Source organism: Thunnus albacares, chromosome 15 (assembly GCF_914725855.1).
Source record: "Thunnus albacares chromosome 15, fThuAlb1.1, whole genome shotgun sequence".
Lineage (NCBI taxonomy): Eukaryota > Metazoa > Chordata > Actinopteri > Scombriformes > Scombridae > Thunnus > Thunnus albacares.
In genome coordinates this window covers 29,749,413-29,761,912 of record NC_058120.1, presented here as the reverse complement: position 1 = coordinate 29,761,912, position 12,500 = coordinate 29,749,413, and the positions used below count along the sequence as shown (strand labels likewise).

At 35.6% G+C, this 12,500-nt stretch overlaps 1 protein-coding gene across 1 annotated transcript in view; it reads left to right on the top strand.

Moving 5' to 3' along the window:
* Positions 1-12,500, top strand: part of mdga2a (MAM domain containing glycosylphosphatidylinositol anchor 2a) — a 131,138-nt gene that overhangs the window by 39,161 nt on the left and 79,477 nt on the right. The window contains exons 3-4 of the mRNA XM_044375625.1: positions 8,462-8,636; positions 10,387-10,583. Coding sequence (XP_044231560.1) covers positions 8,462-8,636; positions 10,387-10,583 — 372 coding nt within the window. The remainder of the gene's footprint in view (positions 1-8,461; positions 8,637-10,386; positions 10,584-12,500) is intronic.

The window sequence follows — 12,500 nt, the reverse complement described above, 5'->3', positions numbered from 1 at the left end:
TATTTCTCTGTCTTTAGTCTCTCTGCTGTCAGTCTGTTGAAGCTATAAATAGATCAGCTGCTGGCACACACACACACACACACACACACACACACACACACACACACACACACACACACACACACACACTGTAAAACACACTCTGGTCTCTGCGTCACTGCAGAGCTCAGCTTCCTCTGCATTTTTCTTTCTTCCTCTTTCTTCTTCTTCTTCGTCTTCCTCTTCAACACCTTTCATCTCTCTCTTCTTCTGTCCGTCCGTCTCTACGTGAAGCTGAACGATTAATCGATTTACAGTTTAAACAAGTGCATGTATCATATCTTCAACAATAAATTAAATAAATGTAAAACATTTACAGTGGAATGTGACAGACAGCCAAAGATCATTTAGACGTCATTAATGACGCTGCGTTTACAGCGTTCAGTGTCATGATCTTCATCCTGCTTCATCCTCTTCCTTGTCCTGAACTGGTGACTACACTACCCACAATGCAACATTATAAATTCTTTTGCCATAATGCCATGATGTGAACATTAACTCTGACACATCATCACCCTATCAGTTGATATGTTGAACTTATTTCCACATCCAGCAGTTATGGAGCAACATTATCATCCATTAGGAGTCGTGTTTCTGTCCACCTGGTGAATGTGAGTCCAATATTCACTCTCTTTTAGCTCTGTTTTTGCTCTCCACCAACTCCTGAGGGAAATATCTGGCTCTTTAGCTGCTAAATGCTCCACTATGTTCACCAGCTAGTCTACAGCTAACTGTTAGCAGGTAGTGTTCAGCGGCTTTTTACAGCTTCTTCTCTCTGAAAACGACGCTATGAGACGCTGAGAGTGAAGCAGAACAGTAAAGTTGCAGCTGGACAGATAAACAATGAGCTGAAACTCACTATAAAGCTCCGTAAAGCCGAGAGGAGCTGCAGAGTCTCTGATGATTCTCTGTAGGTTCATCACCAACACATCACACACTGACACATCAGACTGTGGAGGATAGAAATATGTTACAGGAGCTTTAAAGATAAACTTGAAAACTTTATAGAGATGCTCTCAGATCCTCATCAGACTATTCCAACAACTCGGAGCATAAAAACTAAAAAAACATATTATAAATGCTTTAAACTTCCTGCTGCCCTCTACAAGAATAGAGGATATTTTTTCTGTCCAGCACACCTCCTGAGCTCTGAAATAAATCACTCTTTGCCTGAACTGATCGCAACAAGTAGACAAATAAACAAAGTCACTGCTTTGTTTTAATGTGTCACAAACTGAAAAGATTGTAATTTATAGTCGCATAGTTTTATCCAGATGGATCTGAGTATGAGTCACGTTGGCTGTAACACCTCTACAGTAACATCACACAGAACAACCCTCGCTCACACAGTCGGTACCACTGTTGTAGTTGTTGTTGTAACAGGAGCTTTGTGTAAGTACATATTGTGCAGAGTTACACAGATTCAGGATCTGTGGAGTATTTTTAGCAGATTAATCGTCAGTTTGCTGGTTTGAGGCAGTGAACAGTCTGTCTGATATAAAAGTCCACATTACTCCAGCTGGCAGGGGGGCGACGGACATGTGGGAGGACTGTACCATGGGAAAGGGGGGGGGGGGGGGGGGGGGGCAGGTGGGACAGAGAGAGAATCAGAAAACCTGCTGATGGAGGCGAGAGGTAGGTTTCATTTTAGAAGTGGAGGAGACACAAAGAAGTTCTGGGGCTCAACCAGCAAAAAAACCCTCTATAACATCTGTAACAATCTATAAACATCTGTAACAATCTATAAACGTCTGTAACAATTTATAAACATTCATAACATCTGTAACAATCTATAACATCTGTAACAATCTATGAATATCTGTAACAATTTATAAACATCTGTAACAATCTATAACATCTGTAACAATTTATAAACATTCATAACATCTGTAACAATCTATAACATCTGTAACAATCTATAAACATTCATAACATCTGTAACAATCTATAAACATCTGTAACAATTTATAAACATTCATAACATCTGTAACAATCTATAACATCTGTAACAATCTATGAATACCTGTAACAATTTATAAACATTTATAACATCTTTAACAATCTATAAACATTCATAACATCTGTAACAATCTATAAACATTCATAACATCTGTAACAATCTATAAACATTCATAACATCTGTAACAATCTATAAACATTCATAACATCTGTAACAATCTATAGACATTCATAACATCTGTAACAATCTATAAACATCTGTAGCACTCTATAAACATTTATATATCTTTAACAATCTATAAACATGTGTAACAATTTATAAACATTCATAACATCTTTAACAATCTATAAACATTCATAACATCTGTAACAATCTATAAACATTCATAACATCTTTAACAATCTATAAACGTGTAACAATTTATAAACATTCATAACATCTTTAACAATCTATAAACATTCATAACATCTGTAACAATCTATAAACATTTATAACATCTGTAACAATCTATAAACATTCATAACATCTTTAACAATCTATAAACATTCATAACATCTGTAACAATCTATAAACATTCATAACATCTTTAACAATCTATAAACATTCATAACATCTGTAACAATCTATAAACATTCATAACATCTTTAACAATCTATAAACATGTGTAACAATTTATAAACATTCATAACATCTTTAACAATCTATAAACATTCATAACATCTGTAACAATCTATAAACATTCATAACATCTTTAACAATCTATAAACGTGTAACAATTTATAAACATTCATAACATCTTTAACAATCTATAAACATTCATAACATCTGTAACAATCTATAAACATTTATAACATCTGTAACAATCTATAAACATTCATAACATCTTTAACAATCTATAAACATTCATAACATCTGTAACAATCTATAAACATTCATAACATCTTTAACAATCTATAAACATTCATAACATCTGTAACAATCTATAAACATTCATAACATCTTTAACAATCTATAAACATTCATAACATCTTTAACAATCTATAAACATTCATAACATCTGTAACAATCTATAAACCTTCATAACATCTGTAACAATCTACAAGCATTCATAACATCTGTAACAATCTATAAACATTCATAACATCTGTAACAATCTATAAACATTCATAACATCTGTAACAATCTACAAGCATTCATAACATCTGTAACAATCTATAAACATTCATAACATCTGTAACAATCTACAAGCATTCATAACATCTGTAACAATCTTTAATTATAACATCTGTAACAATCTATAGACGTCTACAACTGTCTTTGATATTTAAAACTGTCTATAACATCTGTAATTGGTAACCGTCTGTGACATCTGTAACAATCTATAAACATTTATAACACGTGTAACGATCTATAAACATTTATAACATGTGTAACGATCTATAAACATCCATAACATCTATAACAATCTATAAACATTTATAACACGTGTAACAATCTATAAACATTTATAACATATGTAACGATCTATTAACATTTATAACATGTGTAACGATCTATAAACATTTATAACATGTGTAACGATCTATAAACATTTATAATGTGTAACAATCTATAATTATAACATCTGTAACAATCTATAATTATAACATGTGTAACAATCTATAAACATTTATAACGTGTAACAATCTATAATTATAACATCTGTAACAATCTATAATTATAACATGTGTAACGATCTATAAACATTTATAACATGTGTAACGATCTATAAACATTTATAACATGTGTAACAATCTATAATTATAACACGTGTAACGATCTATAAACATTTATAACATGTGTAACGATCTATAAACATTTATAACATGTGTAACAATCTATAATTATAACACGTGTAATGATCTACAAACATTTATAACATGTGTAACAATCTATAATTATAACACGTGTAACGATCTATAAACATTTATAACATGTGTAACAATCTATAATTATAACATCTGTAACAATCTATAATTATAACATGTGTAACGATCTATAAACATTTATAACATGTGTAACAATCTATAATTATAACATCTGTAACAATCTATAATTATAACATGTGTAACGATCTATAAACATTTATAACATCTGTAACAATCTATAATTATAACATGTGTAACAATCTATAAACATTTATAACATGTGTAACAATCTATAATTATAACATCTGTAACAATCTATAATTATAACATGTGTAACGATCTATAAACATTTATAACATGTGTAACGATCTATAAACATTTATAACATGTGTAACAATCTATAATTATAACACGTGTAACGATCTTTAAACATTTATAACATGTGTAACGATCTATAAACATTTATAACATGTGTAACAATCTATAATTATAACACGTGTAACGATCTATAAACATTTATAACATGTGTAATGATCTATAAACATTTATAACGTGTGTAACAATCTATAATTATAACGTGTAACGATCTATAAACATTTATAACATGTGCAACGATCTATAAACATTTATAACATGTGTAACGATCTATAAACATTTATAACATGTGTAACAATCTATAATTATAACGTGTAACGATCTATAAACATTTATAACATGTGTAACGATCTATAAACATTTATAACATGTGTAACAATCTATAATTATAACATGTGTAACGATCTATAAACATTTATAACGTGTGTAACAATCTATAATTATAACGTGTAACGATCTATAAACATTTATAACATGTGCAACGATCTATAAACATTTATAACATGTGTAACGATCTATAAACATTTATAACATGTGTAACAATCTATAATTATAACGTGTAACGATCTATAAACATTTATAACATGTGTAACGATCTATAAACATTTATAACATGTGTAACAATCTATAATTATAACGTGTAACGATCTATAAACATTTATAACATGTGTAACGATCTATAAACATTTATAACATGTGTAACGATCTATAAACATTTATAACGTGTGTAACAATCTATAATTATAACACGTGTAACGATCTATAAACATTTATAACATGTGTAACGATCTATAAACATTTATAACATGTGTAACAATCTATAATTATGACACGTGTAACGATCTATAAACATTTATAACATGTGTAACGATCTATAAACATTTATAACATGTGTAACAATCTATAATTATAACACGTGTAACGATCTATAAACATTTATAACGTGTAACGATCTATAAACATTTATAACATGTGTAACGATCCATAAACATTTATAACATGTGTAACAATCTATAATTATAACACGTGTAACGATCTGTAAACATTTATAACGTGTAACAATCTATAATTATAACATGTGTAACAATCTATAAACATTTATAACATGTGTAACAATCTATAATCATAACACGTGTAACGATCTGTAAACATTTATAACATGTGTAACAATCTATAAACATTTATAACATGTGTAACAATCTATAATTATAACATGTGTAACAATCTATAAACATTTATAACATGTGTAACAATCTATAATTATAACATGTGTAACAATCTATAATTATAACATGTGTAACAATCTATAAACATTTATAACATCTGTAACAATCTATAATTATAACAACCATAACAATCTATAAACATTTATAACATCTGTAACAATCTATAAACATTCATAACATGTGTAACAATCTATAATTATAACATGTGTAACAATCTATAAACATTTATAACGTGTGTAACAATCTATAATTATAATGTGTAATGATCTATAAACATTTATAACATGTGTAACGATCTATAAACATTTATAACGTGTGTAACGATCTATAAACATTTATAACATGTGTAACGATCTATAAACATTTATAACGTGTGTAACGATCTATAAACATTTATAACATGTGTAACAATCTATAATTATAACACGTGTAACGATCTGTAAACATTTATAACATGTGTAACAATCTATAATTATAACATGTGTAACAATCTATAAACATTTATAACATGTGTAACAATCTATAATTATAACATGTGTAACAATCTATAATTATAACAACCGTAACGATCTATAAACATTTATAACATCTGTAACAATCTATAATTATAACATGTGTAACGATCTATAAACATTTATAACATGTGTAACGATCTATAAACATTTATAACATCTGTAACGATCTATAAACATTTATAACATGTGTAACAATCTATAAACATTTATAACGTGTAACGATCTTTAAACATTTATAACATGTGTAATGATCTATAAACATTTATAACATGTGTAATGATCTATAAACATTTATAACATGTGTAATGATCTATAAACATTTATAACATGTGTAACGATCTTTAAACATTTATAACGTGTAACGATCTATAAACATTTATAACATGTGTAACGATCTATAAACATTTATAACGTGTAACGATCTATAAACATTTAACGATCTATAAACATGAGAGGACAGAGAGGAGGGGGACAGATGGAAGATGGGGGGATGATGGAGGAGAGGAACGGACGGAGCAGGTGGATGAGACGGATGGAAAACTGACCAACAGATGCTGAACAAGGACAAATCTGGCCGAGAGGCTGGACCACACACACACACACACACACACACACACACACACACACACACACACACACACACACACACACACACACACACACACACACACACACACGCTGTGGAGTTAATCTGATACAGTTTGGCATCGATTCAGTTTCATCTGAACTAAACACTCCTGTTCGCTCCGTTTATTCAGAAAATCAGACTCATACTGCGACCTGAACTCCACTTTATGTTTATGTTTATGTTTATGTTTATGTTTATGTTTATAACCTTTTAAAACATCTGTAATCTACATTATCTGTAACACCATTAACTCATCTATCATATCAATAATCATCTATAACGTCTGTCGATACCAGCGTGTTCTGATGAAGTCATGTAAACAAACTGTCAGTCTGTAGTTGTGAGGAAGGTTACAGCCTCCTCATCATCGCTCCACACAGATCTGATGTTTTCAGCTCTTCAGTGACGTTTGAGTCACATGATTCATGTCTGTTTACATTTGCTGCTGTTACACCTCAGACAACAGGAAACTCTTATTTGCAATGTTTTTCCTTTTTTTCTCAAATTTCCAGCGTTTTCTCAGGTTTCTTTTTTTTTTATGCACAAGATGAAAACAGGTGGAAGGAAACAGACTTTTGTATTCTGGCAGTTCTTCAGTATTTGACAGATGATTCAGTCCTGGTTGTGTTTCTGCCGTAAAGACGATGTCATGAATTTATTTCCTCCACAGCAGAAAAAACACATTTTACTGTCACGTTTGTCTCTTATTGAGTCGTGTTATCCAGGAATTTTGAAACATGATGAACTATAAACATGATAAGAAGATAATATGTGTATATATTTGTTGTTCTGTGGTTTTTAAGTATAATTCTTAAACTACAACAGGAAGCTACTTTTTGTTCCTTCTTTTTGAGAATGAAGTTTTTACTTTACTGGTTTTGTCTTGTTTGTTTGTTTTAGTTTTGTTAAGTTTTGATGATGCAGCTGATGTTTGTTCTGTTCTTCTATCTTGTAGTTTTAGGTTTGTAGTTTCCATATAAAGGGCAGAAGATGTTTGGAACATTTTAAAGGGATGTTAATGAAGCAGCTCAGCAGGAATACGTACAGAAAAAGTTGATGCTTATTAACAAAAATACTAATGAAACAGGCAGAAATGAACTCTGGGAAATTCAACAAAAAAATTTCAGTTGAAGCAAAGAACAAACAAATAAAATCTGCAGCCTCACAGCAGCCGCCATCGACCAGCGACTGACCTTTAACCTGCTCAGCCTCACCTGACTGGAACGTACCATCTACTCAGGTGACCACGGGGAGGGGGGGGGGGGACTGATACTAAGCTTTCAAAACATAGAGAACAACACCGATGGAGGATTTCTCTGTTTCCTCTGGTCTCACACACACAGCTATCATACAGAACATCATTTACCTCAGTTTGACAAACCCAATGAAGCCCTTCTTCAACTAAATATAACAAACTACTCAACTGAATTATTTGAGTAACAGAAACGTTGGACTGAAATTAGTGATTTAACACAAAATCCCTAATAATGTTTGGAACTATGGCCTGGTGAAACGGGGGAGGAGCAACCTTTTCACAAGGCTATATATTGTTATTTTATGTACATCTTTATGTCTTTTTCCCCAAATGTTCAATAAAAAAATTCAGAATCTTATATTTGGGATAATTATGGTATTTTCAGAAGGTCGTCTTGGTTGTGTGACGCTTGTTTTTACTCTCCGTGTTTTCACAATCAATAGATTTTACTGATGAAATGTATGTAACGTGTTTGGCGTGTATGCCGTTAACCCCGCCCCCCCCCCCCCTCCTCCTCCTCCTCCTCCTCCTCCTCCTCCTCTTCCTCCTCTTGCAGATTCGTTGGACTAAAACGGCGGGCGGATTCCTGGACCGTCAGGGCGACTCCTGGCTGCACAACGAAACTCTGAAGATCGAAGCCATCGGCCGTCACCAGGGAGGACGCTACTACTGCAAGGCCGAGAACGGACTGGGGTCCCCCGCCATCCGGTCCATACGAGTCGACGTCTACTGTGAGCGCACGAACACACACATGCACACACACACACACGTACACATACACGCACACACGCATGCACACACGCACACACACACACACACACACACACACGCATGCACACAAGCACGCGCACGCACACACACATACACACACGCACACACACGCACGCACACGCACGCACACACATACACACACACACGCACACACACACACGCACGCACACGCACACACATACACACACACACACGCATGCACACTCACACGCACGCACACACACGCACGCACACATACACACACACACGCACACACACATACACACACACACACACACATACACACGCAGACACACATACACACACACACGCATGCACACACACGCACGCACGCACACATACACACACAGCAGCAGCTTTTCTCAACAGTTTGCGATGTTGTTTTTGCTCTTTGTGTTGAGAAACATTGCAAGCAAAAGAAAAAACTCCCACCAGTGATATGTAATCACTTCCTGTAATAAAAAGCATCCTGCACATCGCAAACAATTATATTTCAGGACTAATTTTATTTTATGGGCTCAAAGTTCTATATGAAAGAGAAAATCTATTTATATCCCTGCTGAATGCTGCAAGGGTCCAAATCACAAGACGTCTGTTGATTTTTGTCATTTCATGCGGAAAAGTTGTTGTAATTTAGCAAAACTGTAAGCTCTCACAAATATTGCATTTCCTGGAGGGACTGATAAAACCTCCTGACCTACATGTCTTCAACACTTCCTGTTTGTGAACGGTGTCTGATTGTCTCCCTCGGAGCGCTGCTGGCAGACGATCTGTCGCAGGAAACATGTGAGGGACTGTTTCTGTCCGTGGAGACGTCGGCTTCTGTTCTGCTTTATGTTGTTACAGCTTCTGTCTAAAAAATCCCAGTAATCCCAGTAAAGAAATGTTCTCTGTGGCGTTTTTTTTTATTTCCCTCGTGTGTGTCTCGCCTGAAAAAGTTTCCCTCAGATTATCAAACAGAAAGCAGGAGAGAACAATCGCTGCAAACTGCGAGCGTGTTGTTGCCAGAATGTCCTGGAGGATGTTTCTGACTGTGGTTACAGGGATTTAAGTACCGTCTGTGGTACCTGAACGCACCGCGGCTGAGTGCTGCCTTCAGGGCACTGAGGCTTTTACACAACATGAAGCTCCAGCAGGAAACAAGACAACTTGCTGTCACACCCCTGACCCGCCGCCTCCCTCGCAGTGCATCATGGGAGCTCTCCGGCGGTTGATGTGTTTGTGTGCAGCTCTGTGTGAAGTGGATTAGCGGCTATTAGCTTCTCTGCCGATGCCGGTCTCATAAGTGGGCTCATTAACGCCACAGACTCTGATTGGCCGGCTTTTAATTGGCTGGTGTTTCCAGCCAATTAAAAGGCTCACAGTAATTCACCCCCCCCCCCCCCCCAACAGGAAAACTGACCCACTGACAATATGAAAGATAGTAAATTCAGATGCTGCAGGAGGAAACAGACAAACTGTAGAGCTCTCCCATCAGGACAGACATGTTTCATCATAGGATAAAACTGATCACTCACAACTACTTTGTATTGATTAGCAGTGACCCAAACCATGCCAGTATAACAGAGCCCCCAGACCCCTTCACTGTAGGGGTCCAGCACTCAGACCTGGACCAGGTTATAATGTGTCTGTACATTTTTAAATGAAGATTGATTGGTGTCAAACCACGGAGACACACAGCTGTATCAAAACGTTTTATTTCCTCCTCAGACCTGGATGATCCGGTGATCACGGTGCATCAGAGCGTCGGCGAGACGAAGGAGCAGTTCTACTTCGAGCGGACGGTGTTCCTGCGCTGCGTCGCCAACTCAAACCCACCCGTCCACTACACCTGGAGGAGAGGACGGGAGGTGCTGACGCAGGGCTCCGACTCCGGGGTGGAGATCTACGAACCGTTTTTTACACAGGTGAAGAAGAAACACACCTTTTCATTTATGGAGTACAAGTACATTTACTCAAGTACTGTACTTAGATATAGTATTTGAGGTACTTGTACTTTACTTTATTTCCATGTGATGCTACTTTCTAACTACATCAAACTCATAATACTTATGTACTTTTACTGCAATACTTTAACTACATCAAGCTCATAATACTTATGTACTTTTACTGTAGGAGGGTTTTTCATGCAGGACTTTTACTTGTAACGGAGTATTTTTACGTTGTTGTATTAGAATTTCTGTCGTTGAGGTTTGGAGAAACTTTACTTCAGGGATGTAAGTTTGTATTTTTCTGCTGCTGTACTTCTACAGTAGAGTATAAACTTTAAAGACATGCAAATTCAACCTCCTTCTTGAATTTAAATATTCAGCGTCGATCCTCCGTCTGCAAGTTCAACAGTTTGAAAGAGCCGAGCCGTCCTGTAAACCAGCTGAGGGTTTTAAGCTTCCTGTGGATTAAAACCTCTGCAGATGGAGATTCCAGATTTGTCTTTTTTCTCTTTTGGCCGTCGTTTAGATTTAATTTGGAGCAAAGGGAAGCCGGCCAATCAGGCGGCCAGTTAGCGGGCTGTGTAATACCGCAGCAGAGATAACATTCATGCCAGATTTGAACGCTGTCGACGGTAAAGCCTTCAGCTCGTGAATTTGTTAACCCCCCCTCATCCTCCCCCCTCCCACTCCCTCACTCCTTCATCCCCCTCGTGGGCTCTAATGAGGAACTTATCTCCTCCTCCGCTGCTAAAAAATTGGCCACCATCTTTGCACAAACATCCCATTTAAATGTCATCTAATCTCATCTCATCTGTCCGTGAGGCGGAAGGCAGCGCCGAGGCTGCCAGAGGAGATAAGAGAGATTTGGCAGCGAGGTGGAGAAATGAGGAGGAGGAGGAGGAGGAGGAGGAGGAGTGCTGCTGTGATTGATTGATTTGCTGGATATCAAAAACTGATTCCTGTTGATATTTTTCTGATTTTTGGTTTCAAAAAGCGTTAAAAGTCAGAGTGAACCCAACAGAAGCAACATAACATCAGTGTGATCAGACAGTTAACTTTAATTATTGTTTATTAGCTGATTATTAGATTTACAAACTCAGATAACAAATACAAAATGACGTGAGGTGTGAATGTGAGGTGAGGAACGAGGCAGCGTGTGGAGCCAAATCAAAGAAACAAATATAACAAATGTTTACTTCCTATTAACTCATGATCACAGCTAGCTGGGCGGCTAATCAAAACTGAAATAAAGATTAAAGCTGCAAGCAGCGTCGGTCGGGATCTCGCACTCTGGCCCATCGGGATCAGATCATTTCTGCTTTTTAAAAATGAGGGATATTTATTACAAGTGTGGTGTGCTTTTATTTTGAAAGATTGATTGACAGGATGAGAATTTTCTGTAAGGTGAGACATGTCTGTCTTGCTCACACCTGTGTCATCAAAATCATGCAAGTTTTGGGCCCATTCACTTTAATTTCAATTAGTAAATTGAAAACTCTTGATGAGTTTGTGTGTAAAACAAATTAATTTCCTAATTTTCATCAAGTCTATTTTTAGAAAAGTAAAGACTTTTAACCCACATGACCTGGTCAAAGCTTGATTTGAATGGAGAGTGTGAGCGAACCCACACCTTTTTGAACATTTACTGCTTCCACATAGTTTTAGATACAAACTTCATTTGAACTTTAAATGAGTCACGAGACTTTGACCTACAAATCTTGAATTTACATGTTTTTTCTATCTTTTATTGTTTTTGAGATATTAGAGTGTGAGTTTTAAAGTCTTTTCTTGCTCCTCCTGTGATTTTATAATGAGTGTGTATTGCGGAATGTTTCACAGCACTGAGGGAGTGACATCACCAGGAGCAGTTGGAGAGGAGGATTTTAGAGTACG